The sequence below is a fragment of the Tetrao urogallus genome (genome assembly GCF_951394365.1).
Source record: "Tetrao urogallus genome assembly, chromosome: Z".
NCBI lineage: Eukaryota > Metazoa > Chordata > Aves > Galliformes > Phasianidae > Tetrao > Tetrao urogallus.
In genome coordinates this window covers 50430448-50458143 of record NC_136816.1, presented here as the reverse complement: position 1 = coordinate 50458143, position 27696 = coordinate 50430448, and the positions used below count along the sequence as shown (strand labels likewise).

The window sequence follows — 27696 nt, the reverse complement described above, 5'->3', positions numbered from 1 at the left end:
CCAGCCAGCCAGTCAGCCAAGGCAGGCAGGCAGGCAGGGGCCACGACTCCAGCCAGCCAGTCAACCAAGGCAGGCAGGCAGGGGTCAAGACTCCAGCCAGCCTGCCAAGGCCGGCAGGCAGGCAGGGGTCACGACTCCAGCCAGCCAGCCAAGGAGGCAGGCAGGCAGGGGCCACGGCTCCAGCCAGCCAGTCAGCCAAGGCAGGCAGGCAGGGATCACGACTCCAGCCAGCCAGCCAAGACAGGCAGGCAGGCAGGGGCCACGACTCCAGCCAGGCAGCCAAGGCAGGCAGGCAGGCAGGGGCCACGGCCCCAGCCAGCCAGCCAGCCAAGGCAGGCAGGCAGAGGCTACGATTCCAGACAGCTAGCCAAGGCAGTCAGGCAGGGGCCACGACTCCAGCCAGCCAGCCAGCCAAGGCAGGCGGGCAGGGGCCACGTCTCCAGCCAGTCAGCCAAGGCAGGCAGGCAGGGATCAAGACTCCAGCCAGCCTGCCAAGGCCGGCAGGCAGGCAGGGGCCACGACTCCAGCCAGCCAGCCAAGGAGGCAGGCAGGCAGGGGCCACGACTCCAGCCAGCCAGCCAAGGCAGGAAGGGAGGCAGGGGCCAAGACTCCAGCCAGCCAGCCAAGGCAGGCAGGCAGGAACCACGACTCCAGCCAGCCAGCCAGCCGAGGCAGGCGGGCAGGGGCCACGTCTCCAGCCAGTCAGCCAAGGCAGGCAGGCAGGGGCCACGACTCCAGCCAGTCAGCCAAGGCAGGCAGGCAGGGGCCACAGCTCCAGCTAGCCAGCCAAAGCAGGCAGGCATGCAGCGGCCCCGGTTCCAGCTAGCCAGCCAAGGCAGGCAGGCAGTCACCATGACTCCAGCCAGCCAGCCAAGGCGGGCAGGCAGGGACCACAACTCCAGCCGACGCAACAACGGACCTCGACTCCAGCCGACGGACGCAGGAACCACGATTCCAGCCAGTCAGCCAAGGCAGGCAGGCAGGGCCATGACTCCAGCAAGCCAGCCAAGGCAGGCAGGCAGGGGCCACGGCTCCAGCCAGCCAGCCAAGGCAGGCAGGCAGGGGCCACAGCTCCAGCCAGCCAGCCAAAGCAGGCAGGCATGCAGGGGCCCCGGTTCCAGCTAGCCCGCCAAGGCAAGCAGGCAGTCGCCATGACTCCAGCCAGTCAGCCAAGGCGGGCAGGCAGGGACCACAACTCCAGCCGACGCAACAACGGACCTCGACTCCAGCCGACGGAAGCAGGAACCACGATTCCAGCCAGCCAGCCTAGGCAGGCAGGCAGGGACCACAACTCCAGCCAGCCAGCCAAGGCAGGCAGGCAGGGGCCACGACTCCAGCCAGCCAGCCAGCCAAGGCAGGCAGGAAGGGGTCACGACTCCAGCCAGCCAGCCAGCCAGCCAAGGTAGGCAGGCAGGCAGGCAGGGGCCAAGACTCCAGCCAGCCAGCCAAGGCAGGCAGGCAGGCAGGGGCCACGACTCCAGCCAGCCAGCTAAGGCAGGTAGGCAGGGGCCACGGCTCCAGCCAGCCAACCAAGGCAGGTAGGAGGGGCCACGGTTCCAGCCAACGCAACAACGGACCACGACTTCAGCCGACGGAAGCAGGAACCACGATTCCAGCCAGCCAGCCAAGGCAGGCAGGCAGGGGCCACGACTCCACCCATCGAACAACTGTCGTCAGGAAGTGGCTGTGACGCCAGCCAGGATTCAGAATAATAAAATAAACAGAGAAAAAATGAATTAAACACTCCTTGGTCATGTCCGATTTGTCCAGACCATGCTGGGGCAGTTTCTCCCCCTAACAAATTTTCAGAGACACGACTAATTGGGTGGTTTTGGTCTTTTTTTGTTTGTTTGTTTGTTTTTGTTTTGTTTTGGTATATGTTAAGGCATCGTCTAATAACAAGTCAACTTCTTGGAGTGGATCCAGAGGAGGGCCACTAAGATGATCAGAGGGCTGGAGCACCTCTCCTATGAAGAAAGGTTGAAGGAACTGCGCTTGTTTAGCTTGGAAAGAGAAGGCTCCAGGGCCTTCCAGTACTTGAGGGGAGCATATAAAGAGGAGGGGAATGGCTGATTATGAGGGTCGCAGTGCTAGGACAAGGGGGAATGGTCTTAACCTGAGACAGGGCAGGTTTCGGTTAGATATGAAAAGGAAGATATTCACACAGAGGGTGGTGATGCACAGGTTGCCCAAGGAGGTTGTGGATGCCTCCTCCCTGGAAGCATTCAAGGCCAGGCCGGATGTGGCTCTGGGCAGCCTGGTCTGGTGGTTGACGATCCCGCACACAGCAGGGGGGTTGAAACTACGTGATCATTGAGGTCCTTTTCAACACAGGCAATTCTATGATCCTAGGATTGTATGGATCTCTCCAGTTGGAAGGGTCCCCCAAGGATCAGCAAGTCCAACCCCTCACTCCGCAGAGGACCACCTAAATCAGACAGTCCTTCATCTGCAGCACCTCGGGGCCGTGCCCACTGCCCATTGGGGCAGCCCATTCCATGCCCACCGCTCTCTGGTGCAGGCCCTCTCCATGACCCCCAGCCGCCCCTGGGGCCCCCTGCCACAGCTCCATGCCGTTCCCTCGGGCCCTGTCGCTGTCACCAGGCAGCACAGCACAACTCAGCGCTGCCCTCCGCTCCCTGTGAGCAGCTGCAGCCGCCATGAGGGCTGCCCTCAACCTGCTCTGCTCTGGGCTGAGCACAGCCACGGTGCTCAGCTGCTCCTCAAACACTGTGCCCTCAGATCCTCCTCCATCTCTGGAGCCCTCCTGTGGACACTCTCTCCTCGCATCTTATGCAGTGGCACCCCAACCTGCACCCAGCGCTGCAGGCGAGGCCGCACAGCGCAGAGCAGAGCGGGACGGCCGCTTCCCTCGCCTGCCAGTGCTGGGCCTGACGCACCCCAGGGTACGGTTGACCCTTCTGAGTGCCAGGCGCACTGCCGCCTCAGATGCAATTTGCCGTCAAACCAGATCCCTTTTTGCCAGGCTGCGCTCCAGAACTTCACCCACAATGTCTGCACACAGAGCCACGGCACCCCATCCCAGGTGCAGAACCCAGCGCTCGCCCTTCTTTGTGCAGATGGGAACCACCCTCATTTTGTCCAGATCTCAAGGCAAGGCCTCTTTATCCTCAAGGAGGTCAAAACTCCTCCCAGCTTAGCATCGTCCACAAACTCATTGATACAGCTAACAGATCTTTATTGGAACCAACAGTAAAAACAATATAGAGAAATGGCCTGGAAATGGAGCCCCTCAGAATCCCAGTGGTAAAACACAGGGCAACTGTCAGGACAAAGTCAGCCAATCCTCCAGTGCAGCCATGTTTTAGTTCTCAAGGAACATTCTAAGGCATCCATAGCCAAGGCTTTATGATGCCATGAGGCAACACCCCAACAAAAGCTCTAAACACGGGAAACCTGACAACAGAACACCAGCTGTGATGCAAGCCAGCCAGCCAAGGCAGGCAGGCAGGCAGGGGCCACGACTCCAGCCAGCCAGTCAGACAAGGCAGGCAGGCAGGGGTCATGACTCCAGCCAGCCAGCCAAGGCAGGCAGGCAGGCAGGGGCCATGACTCCAGCCAGCCACTCAGCCAAGGCAGGCAGGCAGAGGCCATGACTCCAGCCAGCCACTCAGCCAAGGCAGGCAGGCAGGCAGGGGCCACGACTCCAGCCAGCCAGTCAACCAAGGCAGGCAGGCAGGGGTCAAGACTCCAGCCAGCCAGCCAAGGAGGCAGGCAGGCAGGGGCCACGACTCCAGCCAGTCAGCCAGCCAAGGCCGGCAGGCAGGCAGGAGTCGTGAATCCAGCCAGCCAGCCAAGGCAGGCAGGCAGGGGCCACGACTACAGCCAGCCAGCCAGCCAAGGCAGGCAGGCAGGCAGGGGCCACGACTCCAGCCAGTCAGCCAAGGCAGGCAGGCAGGGGCCACGACGCCAGCCAGCCAGTCAACCAAGGCAGGCAGGCAGGGGCCACGACGCCAGCCAGCCAGCCAAGGAAGGCGGGCAGGGGCCATGACTCCAGCCAGCCAGCCAGCCAAGGCAGGCAGGCAGGCAGGGGCCACAACTCCAGCCAGCCAGCCAGCCAAGGCAGGCAGGCAGGGGCCATGACTACAGCCAGTCAGCCAGACAAGGCAGGCAGGCAGGCAGGGTCCACGACTCCAGCCAGCCAGCCAAGGCAGGCAGGCAGGGGTCATGACTCCAGCCAGCCTGTCAGCCAAGGCAGGCAGGCAGGCAGGGTCCACGACTCCAGCCAGCCAGCCAGCCAAGGCAGGCAGGCAGGGATCACGACTCCAGCCAGCCAGCCAAAGCAGGCAGGCAGGCAGGGGCCACGACTCCAGCCTGCCAGCCAAGGCAGGCAGGCAGGAGTCGTGAATCCAGCCAGCCAGACAAGGCAGGCAGGCAGGCAGGGGCCACGACTCCAGCCAGCCAGCCAAGGCAGGCAGGCAGGCAGGGGCCACGGCCCCAGTCAGCCAGTCAGCCAAGGCAGGCAGGCAGGAGTCATGAATCCAGCCAGCCAGCCAAGGCAGGCAGGCAGGCAGGGGCCATGACTCCAGCCAGCCAGCCAAGGAGGCAGGCAGGCAGAGGCCATGACTCCAGCCAGCCAGTCAGCCAAGGCAGGCAGGCAGGCAGGGGTCACGACTCCAGCCAGCCAGCCAAGGAGGCAGGCAGGCAGGGGCCACGGCTCCAGCCAGCCAGTCAGCCAAGGCAGGCAGGCAGGGATCACGACTCCAGCCAGCCAGCCAAGACAGGCAGGCAGGCAGGGGCCACGACTCCAGCCAGGCAGCCAAGGCAGGCAGGCAGGCAGGGGCCACGGCCCCAGCCAGCCAGCCAGCCAAGGCAGGCAGGCAGAGGCTACGATTCCAGACAGCTAGCCAAGGCAGTCAGGCAGGGGCCACGACTCCAGCCAGCCAGCCAGCCGAGGCAGGCGGGCAGGGGCCACGTCTCCAGCCAGTCAGCCAAGGCAGGCAGGCAGGGATCAAGACTCCAGCCAGCCTGCCAAGGCCGGCAGGCAGGCAGGGGCCACGACTCCAGCCAGCCAGCCAAGGAGGCAGGCAGGCAGGGGCCACGACTCCAGCCAGCCAGCCAAGGCAGGAAGGGAGGCAGGGGCCAAGACTCCAGCCAGCCAGCCAAGGCAGGCAGGCAGGAACCACGACTCCAGCCAGCCAGTCAGCCAAGGCAGGCAGGCAGGGGTCATGACTCCAGCCAGCCAGTCAAGGCAGGCAGGCAGGCAGGGGTAATGACTCCAGCCAGCCAGCCAGACAAGGCAGGCAGGCAGGGGCCACGGTTCCAGCCAGCCAGCCAAGGAGGCAGGCAGGGGTCACGACTCCAGCCAGCCAGCCAGCCAAGGCACAAAGGCAGCGGCAACGACACCAGCCAGCCAGCCAAGGCAGGCAGGCAGGGGCCATGACTCCAGCCAGAGAGTCAAGGCAGGAAGGCTGACAGGGGCCACGACTCCAGCCACCCTGCCAGACAAGGCAGGCGGGCAGGGGCCACGTCTCCAGCCAGTCAGCCAAGGCAGGCTGGCAGGGGCCACGACTCCAGCCAGCCAGTCAGACAAGGCAGGCAGGCAGGGGTCATGACTCCAGCCAGCCAGCCAAGGCAGGCAGGCAGGCAGGGGCCATGACTCCAGCCAGCCACTCAGCCAAGGCAGGCAGGCAGAGGCCATGACTCCAGCCAGCCACTCAGCCAAGGCAGGCAGGCAGGCAGGGGCCACGACTCCAGCCAGCCAGTCAACCAAGGCAGGCAGGCAGGGGTCAAGACTCCAGCCAGCCAGCCAAGGAGGCAGGCAGGCAGGGGCCACGACTCCAGCCAGTCAGCCGGCCAAGGCCGGCAGGCAGGCAGGAGTCGTGAATCCAGCCAGCCAGCCAAGGCAGGCAGGCAGGGGCCACGACTACAGCCAGTCAGCCAGCCAAGGCAGGCAGGCAGGCAGGGGCCACGACTCCAGCCAGCCAGCCAAGGCAGGCAGGCAGGGGCCACGACGCCAGCCAGCCAGCCAAGGAAGGCGGGCAGGGGCCATGACTCCAGCCAGCCAGCCAGCCAAGGCAGGCAGGCAGGCAGGGGCCACAACTCCAGCCAGCCAGCCAGCCAAGGCAGGCAGGCAGGGGCCATGACTACAGCCAGTCAGCCAGACAAGGCAGGCAGGCAGGCAGGGTCCACGACTCCAGCCAGCCAGCCAAGGCAGGCAGGCAGGCAGGGTCCACGACTCCAGCCAGCCAGCCAGCCAAGGCAGGCAGGCAGGGATCAAGACTCCAGCCAGCCAGCCAAGGCAGGCAGGCAGGCAGGGGCCACGACTCCAGCCTGCCAGCCAAGGCAGGCAGGCAGGAGTCGTGAATCCAGCCAGCCAGACAAGGCAGGCAGGCAGGCAGGGGCCACGACTCCAGCCAGCCAGCCAAGGCAGGCAGGCAGGCAGGGGCCACGGCCCCAGTCAGCCAGTCAGCCAAGGCAGGCAGGCAGGAGTCATGAATCCAGCCAGCCAGCCAGCCAAGGCAGGCAGGCAGGGGCCATGACTCCAGCCAGCCAGCCAAGGAGGCAGGCAGGCAGAGGCCATGACTCCAGCCAGCCAGTCAGCCAAGGCAGGCAGGCAGGCAGGGGCCACGACTCCAGCCAGCCAGTCAACCAAGGCAGGCAGGCAGGGGTCAAGACTCCAGCCAGCCTGCCAAGGCCGGCAGGCAGGCAGGGGTCACGACTCCAGCCAGCCAGCCAAGGAGGCAGGCAGGCAGGGGCCACGGCTCCAGCCAGCCAGTCAGCCAAGGCAGGCAGGCAGGGATCACGACTCCAGCCAGCCAGCCAAGACAGGCAGGCAGGCAGGGGCCACGACTCCAGCCAGGCAGCCAAGGCAGGCAGGCAGGCAGGGGCCACGGCCCCAGCCAGCCAGCCAGCCAAGGCAGGCAGGCAGAGGCTACGATTCCAGACAGCTAGCCAAGGCAGTCAGGCAGGGGCCACGACTCCAGCCAGCCAGCCAGCCGAGGCAGGCGGGCAGGGGCCACGTCTCCAGCCAGTCAGCCAAGGCAGGCAGGCAGGGATCAAGACTCCAGCCAGCCTGCCAAGGCCGGCAGGCAGGCAGGGGCCACGACTCCAGCCAGCCAGCCAAGGAGGCAGGCAGGCAGGGGCCACGACTCCAGCCAGCCAGCCAAGGCAGGAAGGGAGGCAGGGGCCAAGACTCCAGCCAGCCAGCCAAGGCAGGCAGGCAGGAACCACGACTCCAGCCAGCCAGTCAGCCAAGGCAGGCAGGCAGGGGTCATGACTCCAGCCAGCCAGTCAAGGCAGGCAGGCAGGCAGGGGTAATGACTCCAGCCAGCCAGCCAGACAAGGCAGGCAGGCAGGGGCCACGGTTCCAGCCAGCCAGCCAAGGAGGCAGGCAGGGGTCACGACTCCAGCCAGCCAGCCAGCCAAGGCACAAAGGCAGCGGCAACGACACCAGCCAGCCAGCCAAGGCAGGCAGGCAGGGGCCATGACTCCAGCCAGAGAGTCAAGGCAGGAAGGCTGACAGGGGCCACGACTCCAGCCACCCTGCCAGACAAGGCAGGCGGGCAGGGGCCACGTCTCCAGCCAGTCAGCCAAGGCAGGCTGGCAGGGGCCACGACTCCAGCCAGCCAGTCAGACAAGGCAGGCAGGCAGGGGTCATGACTCCAGCCAGCCAGCCAAGGCAGGCAGGCAGGCAGGGGCCATGACTCCAGCCAGCCACTCAGCCAAGGCAGGCAGGCAGAGGCCATGACTCCAGCCAGCCACTCAGCCAAGGCAGGCAGGCAGGCAGGGGCCACGACTCCAGCCAGCCAGCCAAGGCAGGCAGGCAGGGGCCACGACGCCAGCCAGCCAGTCAACCAAGGCAGGCAGGCAGGGGCCACGACGCCAGCCAGCCAGCCAAGGAAGGCGGGCAGGGGCCATGACTCCAGCCAGCCAGCCAGCCAAGGCAGGCAGGCAGGCAGGGGCCACAACTCCAGCCAGCCAGCCAGCCAAGGCAGGCAGGCAGGGGCCATGACTACAGCCAGTCAGCCAGACAAGGCAGGCAGGCAGGCAGGGTCCACGACTCCAGCCAGCCAGCCAAGGCAGGCAGGCAGGGGTCATGACTCCAGCCAGCCTGTCAGCCAAGGCAGGCAGGCAGGCAGGGTCCACGACTCCAGCCAGCCAGCCAGCCAAGGCAGGCAGGCAGGGATCACGACTCCAGCCAGCCAGCCAAGGCAGGCAGGCAGGCAGGGGCCACGACTCCAGCCTGCCAGCCAAGGCAGGCAGGCAGGAGTCGTGAATCCAGCCAGCCAGACAAGGCTGGCAGGCAGGCAGGGGCCACGACTCCAGCCAGCCAGCCAAGGCAGGCAGGCAGGCAGGGGCCACGGCCCCAGTCAGCCAGTCAGCCAAGGCAGGCAGGCAGGAGTCATGAATCCAGCCAGCCAGCCAAGGCAGGCAGGCAGGCAGGGGTCACGACTCCAGCCAGCCAGCCAAGGAGGCAGGCAGGCAGAGGCCATGACTCCAGCCAGCCAGTCAGCCAAGGCAGGCAGGCAGGCAGGGGCCACGACTCCAGCCAGCCAGTCAACCAAGGCAGGCAGGCAGGGGTCAAGACTCCAGCCAGCCTGCCAAGGCCGGCAGGCAGGCAGGGGTCACGACTCCAGCCAGCCAGCCAAGGAGGCAGGCAGGCAGGGGCCACGGCTCCAGCCAGCCAGTCAGCCAAGGCAGGCAGGCAGGGATCACGACTCCAGCCAGCCAGCCAAGACAGGCAGGCAGGCAGGGGCCACGACTCCAGCCAGGCAGCCAAGGCAGGCAGGCAGGCAGGGGCCACGGCCCCAGCCAGCCAGCCAGCCAAGGCAGGCAGGCAGAGGCTACGATTCCAGACAGCTAGCCAAGGCAGTCAGGCAGGGGCCACGACTCCAGCCAGCCAGCCAGCCGAGGCAGGCGGGCAGGGGCCACGTCTCCAGCCAGTCAGCCAAGGCAGGCAGGCAGGGATCAAGACTCCAGCCAGCCTGCCAAGGCCGGCAGGCAGGCAGGGGCCACGACTCCAGCCAGCCAGCCAAGGAGGCAGGCAGGCAGGGGCCACGACTCCAGCCAGCCAGCCAAGGCAGGAAGGGAGGCAGGGGCCAAGACTCCAGCCAGCCAGCCAAGGCAGGCAGGCAGGAACCACGACTCCAGCCAGCCAGCCAGCCGAGGCAGGCGGGCAGGGGCCACGTCTCCAGCCAGTCAGCCAAGGCAGGCAGGCAGGGGCCATGACTCCAGCCAGCCAGCCAGCCAAGGCAGGCAGGCAGGGGCCACGACTCCAGCCAGTCAGCCAAGGCAGGCAGGCAGGGGCCACAGCTCCAGCTAGCCAGCCAAAGCAGGCAGGCATGCAGCGGCCCCGGCTCCAGCCAGCCAGCCAAGGCGGGCAGGCAGGGACCACAACTCCAGCCGACGCAACAACGGACCTCGACTCCAGCCGACGGACGCAGGAACCACGATTCCAGCCAGTCAGCCAAGGCAGGCAGGCAGGGCCATGACTCCAGCAAGCCAGCCAAGGCAGGCAGGCAGGGGCCACGGCTCCAGCCAGCCAGCCAAGGCAGGCAGGCAGGGGTCACGACTCCAGCAAGCCAGCCAAGGCAGGCAGGCAGGGGCCACAGCTCCAGCCAGCCAGCCAAAGCAGGCAGGCATGCAGGGGCCCCGGTTCCAGCTAGCCCGCCAAGGCAAGCAGGCAGTCGCCATGACTCCAGCCAGTCAGCCAAGGCGGGCAGGCAGGGACCACAACTCCAGCCGACGCAACAACGGACCTCGACTCCAGCCGACGGAAGCAGGAACCACGATTCCAGCCAGCCAGCCTAGGCAGGCAGGCAGGGCCATGACTCCAGCCAGCCAGCCAAGGCAGGCAGGCAGGGGCCACGACTCCAGCCAGCCAGCCAGCCAAGGCAGGCAGGAAGGGGTCACGACTCCAGCCAGCCAGCCAGCCAGCCAAGGTAGGCAGGCAGGCAGGCAGGGGCCACGACTCCAGCCAGCCAGCTAAGGCAGGTAGGCAGGGGCCACGGCTCCAGCCAGCCAACCAAGGCAGGTAGGAGGGGCCACGGTTCCAGCCAACGCAACAACGGACCACGACTTCAGCCGACGGAAGCAGGAACCACGATTCCAGCCAGCCAGCCAAGGCAGGCAGGCAGGGGCCACGACTCCACCCATCGAACAACTGTCGTCAGGAAGTGGCTGTGACGCCAGCCAGGATTCAGAATAATAAAATAAACAGAGAAAAAATGAATTAAACACTCCTTGGTCATGTCCGATTTGTCCAGACCATGCTGGGGCAGTTTCTCCCCCTAACAAATTTTCAGAGACACGACTAATTGGGTGGTTTTGGTCTTTTTTTGTTTGTTTGTTTGTTTTTGTTTTGTTTTGGTATATGTTAAGGCATCGTCTAATAACAAGTCAACTTCTTGGAGTGGATCCAGAGGAGGGCCACTAAGATGAGCAGAGGGCTGGAGCACCTCTCCTATGAAGGAAGGTTGAAGGAACTGCGCTTGTTTAGCTTGGAAAGAGAAGGCTCCAGGGCCTTCCAGTACTTGAGGGGAGCATATAAAGAGGAGGGGAATGGCTGATTATGAGGGTCGCAGTGCTAGGACAAGGGGGAATGGTCTTAACCTGAGACAGGGCAGGTTTCGGTTAGATATGAAAAGGAAGATATTCACACAGAGGGTGGTGATGCACAGGTTGCCCAAGGAGGTTGTGGATGCCTCCTCCCTGGAAGCATTCAAGGCCAGGCCGGATGTGGCTCTGGGCAGCCTGGTCTGGTGGTTGACGATCCCGCACACAGCAGGGGGGTTGAAACTACGTGATCATTGAGGTCCTTTTCAACACAGGCAATTCTATGATCCTAGGATTGTATGGATCTCTCCAGTTGGAAGGGTCCCCCAAGGATCAGCAAGTCCAACCCCTCACTCCGCAGAGGACCACCTAAATCAGACAGTCCTTCATCTGCAGCACCTCGGGGCCGTGCCCACTGCCCATTGGGGCAGCCCATTCCATGCCCACCGCTCTCTGGTGCAGGCCCTCTCCATGACCCCCAGCCGCCCCTGGGGCCCCCTGCCACAGCTCCATGCCGTTCCCTCGGGCCCTGTCGCTGTCACCAGGCAGCACAGCACAACTCAGCGCTGCCCTCCGCTCCCTGTGAGCAGCTGCAGCCGCCATGAGGGCTGCCCTCAACCTGCTCTGCTCTGGGCTGAGCACAGCCACGGTGCTCAGCTGCTCCTCAAACACTGTGCCCTCAGATCCTCCTCCATCTCTGGAGCCCTCCTGTGGACACTCTCTCCTCGCATCTTATGCAGTGGCACCCCAACCTGCACCCAGCGCTGCAGGCGAGGCCGCACAGCGCAGAGCAGAGCGGGACGGCCGCTTCCCTCGCCTGCCAGTGCTGGGCCTGACGCACCCCAGGGTACGGTTGACCCTTCTGAGTGCCAGGCGCACTGCCGCCTCAGATGCAATTTGCCGTCAAACCAGATCCCTTTTTGCCAGGCTGCGCTCCAGAACTTCACCCACAATGTCTGCACACAGAGCCACGGCACCCCATCCCAGGTGCAGAACCCAGCGCTCGCCCTTCTTTGTGCAGATGGGAACCACCCTCATTTTGTCCAGATCTCAAGGCAAGGCCTCTTTATCCTCAAGGAGGTCAAAACTCCTCCCAGCTTAGCATCGTCCACAAACTCATTGATACAGCTAACAGATCTTTATTGGAACCAACAGTAAAAACAATATAGAGAAATGGCCTGGAAATGGAGCCCCTCAGAATCCCAGTGGTAAAACACAGGGCAACTGTCAGGACAAAGTCAGCCAATCCTCCAGTGCAGCCATGTTTTAGTTCTCAAGAAACATTCTAAGGCATCCATAGCCAAGGCTTTATGATGCCATGAGCCAACACCCTAACAAAAGCTCTAAATATGGGAAACCTGACAACAGAACACCAGCTGTGATGCAAGCCACGTAGCCAATAAAGGCAGGCAGGCAGGAGTCACAACTTCAGCCAGTCAGCCAGCCAAGGCAGGCAGGCAGGGGCCACGACTCCAGCCAGCCAGCCAGACAAGGCAGGCAGGCAGGCAGGCAGGCGCCACGATTTCAGCCAGCCAGCCAAGGCAGGCTGGCAGGGGCCACAATTCCAGCCAGCCAGCCAAGGCAGGCAGGCAGGGGCCACGACTCCAGCCTGGAAGCCACGGCAGGCAGGCAGGCAGGGGCCACGACTCCAGCCAGCCAGCCAAAGCAGGCAGGCGGGGCCTAGACTCCAGCCAGCCAGCCAGCCAAGGCAGGCAGGGGTCATGACTCCAAACAGCCAGCCAGCCAAGGCAGGCAGGCAGGGGCCAGGACTCCAGCCAGCCAGCCAGCCAAGGCAGGCAGGCAGGGGTCATGCCTCCAGCCAGCCAGCCAAGGCAGGCAGGCAGGGGACACGACTCCAGCCATCGAACAACTGTCGTCAGGAAGTGGCTGTGACGCCAGCCAGGATTCCTTGGTCATGCCTGGTTTGTCAATACGATGCTGGGGCAGATTCTCGCCGTAACAAATTTTCAGAATTTAAAAATAAGAAATAAATAAAAAATAAAACTGTCCTTGGTCATGGCTGGTTTCTCTTGACAATGCTATGGACGATTTTTTAAGTTTATATAGCGCTGAATCTGTCAGTTTTGACTTGTAGGGAAAGTAAATTTACATACAGGCAGCACTTCTACTGAGATCCTGCCAGTTATTTTACTTACATTTATACCCTATGCAAGTACCTATGCTTTACTTATACACCACACTGAATCAGGAGATTTCTCAATTAACATCTAGGCTGGTAACAGCCAAGAACTTCAGAGCCACATTAACACCTCTGACTGCAGAAAGCTTACACAAAAGTCTCCAGAGATTCTTGTCAATCAATTCTTGTTAACCACCTGGTTTGCTGCATGGACCTCCTATTAAATAATTAAAAAAAAAAAACAAACAAAAAACCTGATAAACTTTAGGTCCTTGTCATTTTCTTTAAAGAGCATGGGAGAATCCCTTTGTGCACAAACGAAGAGTTTTGCCACTTGTGTAATGATAGCCAAGACTATTATTCTGGGTTCCTTAAGTGAAAAACAAAGCAGCATCCTGCAAATTTTGCAGGCCCTGTGCACAGGACAGGTTCAAGGAGCTGTAGTAGCAGCTGCAAGGGCATTTAGAGAGATGACAGTCGTACTTCAAATGCGTTAAAGCTGTGAGCAGTTGAGTGGCAGGTTTGATATCTCTGGGAACTGTGAAGAGAAGTATACTTTTCATAATCACTCAAAGTGCTGCCCTGATAGTGACACCAAGAAGATAAGGAAGGTGTGTGATTGATTTTTATGGGATTTACAGCTGCAAGCCACCAAATAGGTTTTTTGGATGTATATTTTTATTTGGTTTCTCCAGGGTGCTTAACAGTCAACAGGGACAGGCTCTAACCTTGTTCTGCACAAAGACTCTGTGGAGGGACTGGGTAAACATCCCAGCAAGGCATCCAGCATAAGGGAGAGGAGAATGTAGGTACCTTGAGACAGAGGCATGGCAGCACCCAGGCAAGCAGCACAGGCAACAGAGAGATGGTGATATCTGATCCCTGCTGTACGTCACCATGCTTTCTTAAACCGCCCTTTACCCAAGTAGAGATTCTTCCTTTCCAAATTCATTTAGATAATATCTCTTTCTTCACTAGCAACCAGCTCTAGCAAAGCTGGTAGAACGCAAAACAACATCTCCAGTGGTCTGCCAGGCCCAGCCCATCATGTTAGACAATGCTGAACATTTAACAACTGAACTGTATTCTTCTATACACAACATGCGTAAATCTATGTTCCCAGCAGTCTTTTACCATAGAAATGATTACTTCCATTCTGAGATATACTTAGTATACATACTCATGTCTTTATGAACTATTATAAGCAACATAATAGCTTAGGAAATTGTGTATGAACACAGAGCTTTCAAGAATATTATCTGTAAGTACAAAAGGACAAGCAGACCTCACAGTCACAGTTACATGCATTAAGGAAAATATTTATGCAAAGAGGTATAAAAAGGCTCTTTTTCTTTTCTCCAAAAAATGCAAGTCCCAGCATCTTAAAAGTGAATGCGAGTCACCATCTGTTGCCTGCAGTAAGGGGACTTTTATCCCCCATGTCAGCTGCCACTACAATGTAACAGGCAGTCTCAGAATCATGTTCACTTCAGGTAATTAAAGCCAGTGCATTGAAACTGTTGTCCAACTTAAACAGTTGTAAGACAAGACCTCACAGTGATGCACCAAACATAAGGTCATGAGATAATGTAATTTATAACACTACAACATGAAAGACGTGAGAATCTAAGTCACTAACAGCCTCATTTTCACAGACTGGGTGGTCTGCTTTGTTGTATCTGAACATAAATGCATTGCAACATTTATTCAGTGCTCAAAAGGCTCACTTCATAAAATCTTGCTATTTGGTCAATTTTTAAAATATATAGGTCAATTTTTTAAATATATTTTACTGTGCTTAGGTAAGAGGAGGGGCATGATAGTTTCCCAGAGCAGCCACTGAGACTCAATGATCTTTGTAATAAAGCTTAGCTGCAACAACCAATACTTGAAGGGACCATATAAACAGGAGGGGGAACAGCTGTTAATGTAGGTGGATAATGATAGGACAAGAGGGAATGGTTTCAAACTAAGACAGGGGAGGTTTAGGTTAGATATTAGGAAGAAGATTTTCACACAGGGTGGTGAAGCACTGGAACGGGTTGCCCAAGGAGGTTGCGAATGCCCCATCCCTGGGGCCAGGCTGGATGTGGCTCTGGGCAGCCTGCTCTGGGGGTTGAAAATAGATGATCATTGTGGTCCTTTTCAACCCAGTCCATTCTATGATTTTGTGACGATGCTAAGATGACAAAGCAGCAATAGAGAAACTGTTAACACAACAGCGGTTGTTTAACACAAAAGAAATTACCTAAGTCATAAATCACACGGACAAAGTAGTAAGTGTGCCTTTCCTAATGTTCAGTGGTATTTCTGTAACATTCAACAGGCAGTTCTTGTAGCCAGACTGCAGTAAATATGACTGACTTATTGAAGAAAGTCTAAGGCCTATTTTAAAGCAGTGCAATAAAATTCAAGGCTACAGAGGAAGAGCAAAGTGAAAATAAAATGGGAGATAAAGGCCAAATGTTTCTTTGTAGGCATTATATATATTTATCTAATATATATATCTAATAACATAGTAAACAAAAGAAAAAGCATTTCTCCCAGTTGAACTATTGAGAATAAGGAGCAACAGAAATAATTCATTTGTTTTATATCTATAATAACAACACTTGCAACTCCACATATAGTATAGACACAGCACGCAATGGTACAGTAATATTCAAAACAGTGTTACACATTGCCCAGAAGTATACATGTAGGCATTTGTATTCAAATTAAATATGCACATAATGGTGCTTTGAGAGAGCCAGATCCTCTACTGATATACAATGGGAAAATTTCACCGCCACCATGAGAACCTCACTCATTCCCAGCAGAAAAAAGTCACTCTTCTGCATTTGTGTGTGTGAACAGGAAGTTCTTGAAACAACTGGACCTTTACGCACCAAGATTTGTAAGCTCTTTCTCAGCATGAGGTAGTTTTGTGAGAAGTGCAGAGAAAGTATTTGCACAGAAACCTCTGGGCACAGCAGAAGGCTCTGCTCCAGCTGCAGTCAGGGCAGGACAGCAGGAGGGAGTCCTGATGACTGCTCTCAGCTCTTGCCAGAAAAGCGATAAAAAAGGGGCTGACTGAGGTCTCTGACTGCAGTCTGTAGGATGCTTCTAGCAAGGTCCCAGCACAACCCTGAGAACAAAAGCCCTAACAGAGAAATTCCTTAATGATGAGCAACACACCTACCTCTTTTAATACGGAATATCAACTAGTTCACTTGGCCAAATAAACTGCAAAAAATAAAGCATTCAGTTATGTCCTAACAGATGACAGATGTTTGTTCCTCCAAGACAAAAAATGGAAGGTCAGGGGAGGACCAGTACTACTGGAGATATTTCCCTAACAAAGGTTTTGTCTCACCTGCCATTCAAGATCCCTGCAGGCCCTCACCCCATGCACACTCCTGGGAACTTCTTCTGACCAAGGCAGCTCCCGCTTGGTCTCTACCTGCTCCACAGCTGGCAGTACTTCAGCTTTTCAAGGAGCTAAAATGCCTGGTCTCACAAGTCCTTGGTCTTGTACACAGTTAACAGGGCGAAATGTAATGGCCAGGAACTTGCCAGAGGGCTGCACTAAATAATTCAGCGCAGTCTCTGCTTCTGTACCAGTGTTTTCACACGCAAGTTGATCTCTAACAGAGGTTAATGCCCCTTAGGCTGGATGCTTTTTATTTATTTTGAATAGGAGAGGAGGTAAAGGGTAGTGTTTTGTTCAGTCAGGTTTTAATAGGAGATCAAGCCTTAGACTACATGGCTTTTCAAACTCATTGCAATGCTCCTCCTTTAATTACAAACTGGAGTACATTGGCTGTCATGGGAGTCTCTGAACCTGCAGGAAAAGGCATCCTCCTATAGCTGGTGCTACAAAATTAGTCACACCTTCTGCCTCCTCCCAAGTTCACGTGTAAGCTTCAATTCCACTAAAAAGAACAAATGTGGTAGCAGGTTATGTCATTTATCTGTCTGCACATCTCTACGCTGTTCTGCACAGCTGAATGATCTCTCACATTTTCCACAGAAAAGAAGCATGTTTTTAGACATATGGGGGCAATTAATTCAATTCATGTAAAAAACCCAGATGCTCCTCAGTTCCTTATTTTCTGCGACATTATCTCATTACAACAAAATGCTCTCCTCAGCCTCTTCATTTCTGTCAGATACTCCCGTTTGCATTAATTTCAACCCTGCTGCAAAGTGCTATCTCAAACAAAGATGTCAAAAACAAATGCACTAAAAGCCTGCATTTCAACAAGATTGAAAGAGAAGCTGAGCACAACATGCATTATGCCATGCAGCGAGGATGCAGGCATAAATGCGTAAGGCTGGCATGCAGATATCTCCTAAGACTTCCATGGTATGCTGCTGCACTATTCTATAAAGTGATGATAGGGGAAAGTATCAGTATGAGGTTACTGAGCTCATAAAAGAAGATCAAGAGGCACATAAATATACTATAAATCAAACGATGATCCACTGCAGAACTATATTCTAGTGCCAAACTGAGAAGTTCAGACCCTTTATATCATCACAAATAAGCAGATGGTTTCCCCTATGGCTTGGCTGCTGGAACTCAAAATTCAGCCAAAAGTAAGAAAGCCCCCAAATGAATGCAAATAGTAAAAATGAACAGAATGAGACAAAAGAAAAAGCATCCACTAATTTTTCCTTCAGTGTAGCTTAGTGAGCGATAAGCTGCTTTTTTCAGTCTATTTAAAGGCAAGCCTGAAAGGACAGTAATCTCTCATTTAAATGCAGTTGGCAGCAAGACCATTTGCAAGTCACCATGCATCAAGCCACATCAATAACAGGCACAGTCACACAATCTCATTTTGTCATGTAATGAGAGCACAGAATACACAGTTTACACTGGCTTTGTGCTTTTTATGCCCACTGTATGTCAGCAGCAGCAGGAACACAGACAACACCTAATGTGACTGCTGGCATAGAGCTAACCTACACATGTTTAAACCATCTGAACGAGCAGAGCAAGTTTATACCAAATCAGCACTTTGCATCATATGGCCAAGATTTTTTTAACCTGTCACTAGCAACCTTACAGTTGTGTTTAGTGCAACATCACAACCAAACAGGTAAAGTGAAGAAAAGTCTTCAGCTTCCAATACAGCAAAGTAAACAGTATATACATCATCATCTGGAAACAGCTGGATACACATAAAAATAGGCTGAATGCCTTTACTGGAAGGACAAAAAAAGAGAAAGAGAACCAAAAAAAAAAAAAAAAAAAGCTTTTCCAGAATTACATTCACATTACACATTAACATTCTTACTGATTTGTCTTGAAAATACCATTCAGTATTTTGCTGTCACTGACTACACACTTTATGTTGGTGTATAAAAACACATGCAGGAATTAAGAAGCCTGGGAATGAACTTTTTACATACAGAGGTCAGAAAAGTTCCACAACAAGGCACATTAAAAAAGAAATTAACTCTCATTCTGACATGCATCCATTAATTAAAAGAAAGGAGTCACCTTGTTCATTTGACATTTAAAATAAATAAATCCTAAAGAGGGGCTGCAAGTAAAAAGAGGACAGGCTATTTAGCAGGGTCTGTCGTGACAGGACAAGGGGAAATGGTTTCAAACTGAAGGATGAAAGATTTAGACTGAATCTGAGGAAGAAGGTTTTTACAAGGGTGGTGAAGAAGTGGCACAGAGAGGTGGTGGATGCCCCATCCCTGCAGTCACTCATGGTCAGGCTGGACAGGGCTCTGAACTACCTGACTTAGCTGTAGGCCTCCCTGTTCGCTGCAGGAGAGATGGACTAGATGGCCTTTAAGGGTGCCTTCCAATGCATATGATTCTATGATTTTATGACTAACATAAGTTAAAATATAAAAATACAGACACATAAAATTCAAAGTAAACAAATATTCTCATGTCTTGTTTGACATTAGTATTCTACTCTTGCTGACACTGTATGAGCATGTATTTGTACTCTACCACAGAATGGCCTGGGTTGGAAGGGACCTCAAGGAGCATGAATCTCCAACCCCCTGCCACATGCAGGGCCACCAACCTCCCCATTTTAATGCTAGACCAGGTTGCCCAGGGCCCCATCCAATCTGGCCTTGAACATCTCTAGGGATGGGGCATCCACAACCTCTCTGGGCAGCCTGTTCCAGCACCTCACCATTCTCATAGTAAAGAACTTCCCCCCTGATGTCCAACCTAAATCTTCCCTCCCTCAACTTAAAACCATTTCCCCTTGTTCTGCTGTCATCTATCCGTTCAAAGAGTTGACTCACCTCCTGTTTATGGCTCCCTTTAGGTACTGAAAGACTGTAACGAGGTCACCCTACAGCTTTCTCTTCTCCAGGCTGAACAAGCCCAGCTCCCTCAGCCTGTCTTCATAGGAGAGGTGCTTCAGCCCCCTGATCATCTTTGTGGCTCTCCTCTGGACCCTTTCCAACAGCTCTCTATTTTTCTTGTATTGCAGGCTCCAGACCTGGACACATTACTCCAGATGGGGCCTCACAAGAGCAGAGTAGAGAGGGAAAATCATGTCCCTGTCCCTGCTGGCCACCCCTCTTCTGATGGAACCCAGGATACCATTTGCTTTCCATGCTGCAAGAGCACACTGCTGGCTCATGGTAAGCTTTTCATCCATCAGGACCCCCCAGTCCTTCTCTGCAGGGCTGCTCACAAGGACTGCTCCTTCCAGTCTATATAAAGGCCTGGGATTCCTCTGGCCCAAATGCAAAACCTTGTACTTTGCTGTGTTGAACCTCATTAGGTTCACCCAGGCCCACCTTTCAAGTCTGTTGAGATCCCTCTGAATGGCATCCCTTCCTTCCATTGTGTCAACTGCACCACTCAGCTTGATGTCATCGGCAGACTTGCTGAGGGTGCACTCAATTCCATCATTGATGTCATTGATAAAGGTGTTAAAGAGCACCGGTCCCAAGATCCCTGGGGGACGCCACTCGTTACCAGCCTCCACCTGGACACAGAATCATTAATCACTATCCTCTGTTTGTGGCCTTTCAACCAATTTCTCATCCATCAAGCAGTCCTCCCATCAAATCCACATCCCTCCAATTTGGAGATAAGAATGTGGTTGGGAACCATGTCAAAAGCCTTGCTCAAATACAGGTAAATTACCTGTAATCGGTCACCTTCCCCTTGTCCACAGATGCCACCACTCCATTATAGAAGGCCACCAGACTGGTTAAGCATGACCTTCCCCTGGTGAAGCTGTGCTGGCTGTCTCGGATCACACGCTCATTCCTCATGTGATCAAGCATGTTGTCCAGGAGGATCTGTTCCATGATCTTCCCAGGCACAGAGGTGAGACTCACCAGACTGTAGTTCCTTAGGTCCTCCTTGCTCCCTTTCTTGTAAATGGGAGTGACGTGACCCTTCCTCCAGGACCTCACCTGACATCCACAACTTTCCAAATATGATGGAGAGCAGCTCGGCAACCACCTCAGCCAGCTCCTTCCGAACCCTGGGATGCACGCCATCCAGCCCCATAGATCTGTACACATTCTGTCTCATGAGGCAATCTCGAACTTGCTCTGCCCTTACAGTGAGGGGGGATTTACCACCCCAGGCCTCACCAAGAGGTTTAGGGATGCAGGGCTCAGGGACGTGAGAAACATTAGAATCCTGGCTGTCACTGAAGACCGAGGCAAAGAACTCATTCAGTACCTCAGCCTTCTCTTCATCTGTTGAAGCCAGTTCTCCTTTTACATTTACTAGAGGAGGTACATCATTTTGGCCCGTCTCTTCTGGCCAATGTACCTGTAGAATATCTTCATACTATTTTTCACATCCCTCGTCAAGTTCAGTCCACTTGCGCCTTGGTTTTCCCAATCCCATGTCTGCAAATCCAGACAGCATCCCTGTATTCTTCCCAGGTGACACAGCCTTATTTCCAGAGCTTGTACACACCTTTCTTTGCCCTCACTATGGCCAGCAGGTCCTTGCTGAGACTTGCTGGTCTCCTACCTCCTCTGCCTGCTTTCTTATTCAGAGGAACGGAGAGCTCTTGCACTCTCAGAAAGGCATCCTAGAAGAGTAGCCAACTCTCCTCAACATCTTTGTCATCATCTAAGGCTTTCACATAGAGGAAAAAATAAGAGGGAAAAAAATACACTCTGGGTGCAAAAAAAGACTCCTGAGTGCTGATGAACGTGCTTTAAAACGCCCACTATATTCTTCCACACATTTTAAAATAGACCCCATTGTTTCACGTGCATTTCATGAGTCCTTCTGTGGCAGCAGCTACAGTTTGAAGAAGACACCAACCTCTGTGCATGTCCTTTTGTGTGCACTTCAACCAAGCTGCCCACAGAAGACCTGACAGTCCTACACGGGTCAAACCACAGGTCAGTGCTGGACCAGGCCAGCAAACACAGCTCTGTGCACAAGCAAACACATACTGGTAGCCCAACATTTAAATTTTAAACTACACTTCTCCATTGTATTACAAAGTCACTATCTAATAGGACAGTGATTTCAGGCTGGCTGAATGCAGAGCGTGTCCCAGATACAGCCAACAATGCTGCAGCAGAAAACCTTTCTGTTCCCACAGAAAAGAAAGCACAGGACAACAAGGTGGGCAGAAGCTGGCTTCTTTCCCCACATTCCTGGCCAGAAAAGACTGAGCATATTGCAAAGCAGAAAAACCAAAATGTTATATTCCACTCAGGGAAACTACTCCCTTCCAGCCCTCCTTCCCACTCAGCTCTTCTAAGTTCAGCTTGGAAGCACAAGAAAGGCAGAGTCTGGCAAAACAGACCATCAATTGCTTACTTCAGGAGCAATGCTACAGGCCCTGCAGCCACCTTCTACTTCCACAGAGGATTCCTAAACCAGTTTGAACTTCATGTCAATCACATTTAGAAAACAGAACACACTGTTGAATTACGTCTGTTAATTTGTTTCCCTGTTCTCACACAGATGAAACCCATGCATTTGTAAAGATAATGCTTACGGTTCATCTGCCCCTCTGGCTGTAGTTAGATATTCAATTACTGTATGTTAGAAAACTATTTGGAATTTCGTTCTGCCAAACAAGATGATTCACAACTTTTTAACTGCCTTACTAAGTGTTTTTAAATTCCCTCTGCTTAAGGACTTCTGATCATTTTCTAGCAGAAGATATATGCACTCAAATTATTCCTAGACAAACTACCAGAGTACAAATAAAACCTTGTTTATTTTATTGCATTTTGCATGGAGCTCAGTGCAAAGCTGAAAAATTTCAGATGTGTTCAGGGTTGTGTGAACGTTGGAGTGCGCTTTACCATTGCCTTCAACTAGGGCAACATTATCCAACACCCAGCACTTTGGAAAAATCTCAATTTTGAGGTAAAACCAGCAGAGACAGACAGAAGCTCCTGAGAGAATATAAAAATAATCCAATTCCTAGATCTACATTAAAACCCTCTTTTCAAACTGTACTATCAACTACTCTGCTTTGTAACCATTCTTTGACTCCTAACCTAAAACTTTTGTCTTTAATTTATTCTTCTGTACAACAGGCATTCATGTTCTGAATCTGGCCTGGAAGTATTTTATGTTAAGTACACAATATGAAAATCTGTAATTACTTTTCCCCTACACACTACTGCTGTGCAGACGGTACTGGTGTTACTTTAACAAAAACCAGCTGGGGGGTGAAAGGCAGGGTGAATACCAGTTTCTGGCTGAAGAGAGCTTCCCTTCTTAGTTCCTTGGCGAGTCCCTGGTGGCTTCCATCTTTTCTTAATGGATTATGAAATGAACTTATTTGTAAACTAAAACCTTTCCTAATTAATTCTGTCTCACCATGATTCCTTCCCTCACAAACTCAGGTCATTAATTTGTTGTACGTAAGCTTTTGCTTTGAAGAACCTTAAAATCTAGCCCAGGAATTCAACATTGCTGTTCTCTGGGCCCCAAGGATATGAAGTGAGCCCCTTACTTCACTTTATCTTCTCTGTTCTGTATTTAGATACCTTCAACTGCCAGGGTGCCTGTGAATAAGCGGCTGTGATTTCAGTTGAGCCCCAGGTTATCCTTGAGGAATAAAAACATTGCAGATGAACAGTAAAGATGCTAACAAACCAGGCTGTAGGCCAAGTATTTGCAGAAACATTCCTAGAAGGAAGATGTACCCTACAAAAAAGGCATCGTAAGATCAAAAGAACTTTAAAATTGTGATGTAATATTAAGGAAATAAAACAGCATGGATCCAAGAGCTAATCAAATGAGGTAGGCTGCAATCAGATGTACCTTTGTAGGGATGGGCTACAAGTATTTACATGTGATAAAAGAGCAGCCAGCCTCTGTCTTGCCCACAACAGCATTTAAATTCCAGTTTTGCACTCATCTCTGAAAGCAGTCAAGCTCCTGGTCAGCAGTTAATGCAGGGAAATTTTGTGAGCCAAGCAAGCCACATGGCCATCTCCTCTTCCTCAGAGCACACCCAGCTGGAAGACCAGTCAAAGCCACCATACTCACTTCTGCATCCTTGCTGCCACCAAGGTCTGGGTACCTACCTCTCCCCCATGGGACCACACACAGAGGACAGAGCTGGAGGCACAGCTCCTTAGGACCTCTCTTATGGTCAGCTGTCAACACAGCTCTGCGAAGCCATGGTCTAAAGCAGCTACTTGATGTGCCCCTGTCTCTCTCCACCCAAAGCAGCTGAGCTTGTGTCTTTTGTACCTTACATGAGAAGGGATGCACCTGAGCTATGATATGCCACAAGCAATTTGCATTAGAAGCAGTTTTCACTTGTCAAAACAAAGCAAACCACCACACATGATAATGCTCTTCCTACAAGCATACTTAACTTCTGAAGGCTAAAAGCTGAAAGGTACAGGGGAAAAATGCTGCCTCATCCGAGCACTAGGTGAGGGTCTGAGAAACCTGGACAAGAGTATATGCTTCACTATACTTGTGTTGACTTTTAAGCACTTGGCTGCGCTTGCTTTTACAAAGGAGGTCTGAAGTGATGAACTTAAACATTTCTTGACCACAAAAGGGTATTGTGAGGGACTACACCGTGTGCACTGCAAAGATCATCAGGCACTGACATTATGGCGTTAATAGAAAACACAGGCTTCTAAAACAGAAGGAATTAAAGAGGTGTCACACCACTCAGAGCAAATCTCCAATCCAAAGAAGAAAAGAGCAGGACAAGCAAAGAACAGGTTGGACTATGTGAACTCTAAAGACAAGGAAAAACACTAAAGACGAAAGCATCAGGGTGGAAAGAAACTCTAGAAAGCTTCACACAGTTGGCAGTCTGAAGCACAGGCCAGGCAATGAGAAACACTGACACACTCTAAGGTGAGACGTCTCAAGGCACTAATTTGCTCTGTAGCTTCAAGCAGTTTAGTGCTAATTCCTAACCTCGGCTATCCGTGATCCACCCAGAGGAAAACCCTAAGACTCTCAACATCAGTAAGAGTGTTTTAATCTACCAGTGAATATATAAACACTCCTCTCTCTTGCAACCTGCACTTCATTGAAGAATCTCTAACAGAGTGAAAACAAAACCTCAGCCTGAAACAAGTACAATGCAGCACTGAGGGGTGCCCGCACTGCAAAGTAAACTATGTTATCTGGGGCTCTATTAGCCAAAATACTGCCAACATGTAACAGAAGTGATTCCTACCCCTCTATTCAAGCACTGGTGATTCCAGTGGTGAAGCCACAGTACGTACTTGGAGTGGTGTGTCCAGTTCTGGGCTCCCAAGTACAAGAGAGACATGGACATACTGGAGAGAGTCCAATAGAGGGGCAGCAAGATGGTGAAGGGATTGGAGCATCTTTGCTATGATGAGAGGCTGACTATTCAGCTGAGAGAAGAGGTGGCTCTGGGGGAACTCATCAAAGTGTATAAATACCTGACAGGAGAATGCAAAGTGGAAGGCACCTGCACAGTGCCAGGACAAGAGGGAAAGGGCACAAACTGGAACACAGGAGGTTCACACTGAACATCAGGCAGCACTTCTAGGCTGCATCGGTGACTGAACCCTGGCACAGGCTGCCCAGAGGCTGTGGGGTCTCCTCCCTGGAGATCTTCAAAAACTGCCTGGACGTGGCCCTCAGCACCCTGCTCTGGGTGTCCCTGCTTGGGCAGGGGTTGGGCCAGAGGGACACAGAGGCCCGATAGCCTCAGCCACTCTGGGTTTTTGAATCAGTTGGAGGGACAAACTGGGTACAGCAGAATATAAGGGAAGTGAACTATGCTTTACCCTCATGCTCTTTTAATTGACTCCAGAGGCCGTGGCAAGAGCACTAGATATCTTAGGACTTTAAGTTAATTCTGGGAACTAGGAAACAACGGACAGTACAGAGCCAAATGGAAGTTTTATCTTCTTGAGACTCACAGCTGGGAGAGAGCATGCCTCTGCTTCTTCCTGCAGTATTAACGTCCAAATACTCCTCTGAAAACAGAATTGAAACACAATCTCCAGAAACTCCTCGGGAGATGAGGCCCCTTTGCATCCACAGGGAACTGATGTGACTACCCTACAAAACTCTCCATCTCTTTATTTGCCTCTGCTGCTCCCCAGGGAAACATTTATCAAGCTTTTAGTAAAAAGTAATTTACAAACTCTTCCAGAGTCCCACAGTCTGCTTACCCCATGGCAGCAAAACATTTCTTTGCCAATGTCAAAGATCAGTGCTGATGATCAGCAACACTTCTTTAGAAAAAATAAACATAGTAGTAATGTTAACAGTCACCTACCATTAAATAAGAAGGAAGGATTTTCCACTGAAGAGATTTGTGTTTATACAAGAGCAATCACTTTCAACAGCAGCAACAACCACACTTAACGTCTGTCATATCTGAAAAGTATTTCATCAAATACTTTTATAGTTTACAGATATCCTTTCTGCCATTTATAACGAAGTTAGCAGCTGCCTGAAGGCAATTCAGTCTTACTTTACATACTCTGTTTACTATGCTGTAAAATGAAGAGACTGAACTTGCTGTTGCCCTTGCAGACTGAACTGGACAAACATAAAACTTAAAAAAAACTTAAGTTTTACTTCTCAAAGCAACATATTAGCGTTGAAAGAAGAGATGTCAGTATCAGTTTCTGCTTGGCTAATCAACCCTGAAAATTAGATGGGTTTATGAAGAGTAATTTTCTGATGTATTTACCAGTGTTTTGCTGCCTAGAAGCCGGAAGCAGGCTCCTCAAATTAACTGAAAAACATGTGCTTGAAATATTTAATTTTCTGTTCCACTACCATTTGTTTTTTAAATCATGACATTTATGTGTGCTTCAATTAGATTTTAACTGTATTGCTGCCACAAAAATTATATATAAGAAAAGGTGTATCAAAATAATGCATTTTTGAACTGGAGTAATTTCATAGAGTATTTTTAAATTATATTACCCCAAAAAATCATATTATTCAGCAAAGCCCTTGAGCTTTTTGAATACATTCAGTCTTACACAACAAAAAAAACAGACAGTCATCTCTCAGATGACCAGATTACACAAAATGTTAGATGTGCAAGAAATTCAGCACTGACAAGGCGTAACAGTATGAAGTACTAACCCTGTTGTTATCCAAGGAAGATATCCGACTAATCTGGTTCAGATCTCTATGACAAAATCATAGTGAACTTTACCCATTAGCATCACATCCCACATTATTTTTCCCATCAAAATTTGTCATTAAAACCTTGCACACAACTGACATCACATGAGCAGGTCTCACAAGTCTCCCCCCCAGCTTTACAGACGCTGCACTTAATTTTCTTCAGCTTGAGGTTCCCACTCCCAAATGGCCAAACACAATGCAAATTCTTCAGGGTGAATTAGCAAACTCTGTTCTTTCAGTACTGCAGGGTACAAAGTATTTGCACTGCTTCACTTCCATCCTTATCACAGTAAGCAGTTAGTTGTTTGATTTCTATCTTGCATCTTATACTACCCTTTTCATCAACCCCAATTAGTACCTTAAAGAATCACAGAACTGTTTGAGTTGGAAGGGACCCTTAAAGGCCATCTAGTCCAACTCGATGGAGTTGGACTGTGACAGGGACACCTGCAGCTAGATCAGGTGCTCAGAGCCTCATTCATCCTGACCTTGAATGTCTCCAGGGATAGGGCATCCACCACTCAGCAACCTGTTCCACTGCTTCACACTTTTCCACTACTATCCTACACACGGATATTCACGTACCCCTGCTATCATCCTCATTGAAAACCAAGGCAGATCAAGCTAAAAAAAGATAAATGTTAGTTTATTAGTAATAGTCATTAAGTTGCCCAAGTTTCAATCCTCATCGTGCTATCTCAGTAAAATACATTTAACTACTTCACTTCCTCACATCTTTTAACACCTCTTTGAACTCCTCTGAGTTCACTTGTTACATCCAATCACTTCACATTCCATAGAAAAAAAAAATCCTTTTTATTACCAATTTCAACCTATGAGGCTTTTTTTTTCCATATATAATTTTCTGCTTTGAGGAAATTGAAAGAACAGTAATTTGAAATTTTATAGGGGAAAAAGCATCTGTAAGTTGTAAGCTGTAACCAGAGAGTGTTATTCTTCACAGACAGTAACAGTTTCTGCAAACTGCAATTGAGAACACTGAAGAAGGAAAAAATTATCCAAGAGGGACAATAATTTTATTCCAAAGAATGTATCTGCAGTATTGAAAACCACCATACTCTCACATGCTCACTTTTGACAGCAATGTTTAGCAGCCTAAGGTCGCAGACAGCCAGAAAGTGGTGTTTGGTTTCTTTTGCTATTTAGAATGAGCCAAGGAAAATGCCCCCCAGGACAGATGTTGCAGTACTTACATAAAGAGGAACTTCAGTGCAGCTTAGCTCCATTGTCGCAGCACCTAGAAAAAGAATAAATCAGTGGAATTATTACACACCAAATCAGGAGGCATCAACACCACTGAATCCCATTTACTGCTGTGAACTAAGCTGACGTCTTTCCAGAGCTACCGAAAGAAAGCACACGGCAAGCTCTGCTCAGTGCCCTGCTGCCATGGGCTCCCCAGCAGGATGAAAGGCCAGAGGGATGATGCTGGAGGAGG

At 52.3% G+C, this 27696-nt stretch overlaps 1 protein-coding gene across 1 annotated transcript in view; it reads right to left on the bottom strand.

The window, feature by feature from the left end:
- The window catches only part of ARHGEF28 (Rho guanine nucleotide exchange factor 28), a gene marked incomplete at both ends in the record, with an annotated part of 139708 nt that extends 112224 nt beyond the window's left edge, over positions 1 to 27484 (bottom strand). Inside the window, one exon of the mRNA XM_079548919.1 lies at positions 27452 to 27484. Coding sequence (XP_079405045.1) covers positions 27452 to 27484 — 33 coding nt within the window. The remainder of the gene's footprint in view (positions 1 to 27451) is intronic.
- Between the last annotated feature and the right edge of the window lie 212 nt (positions 27485 to 27696).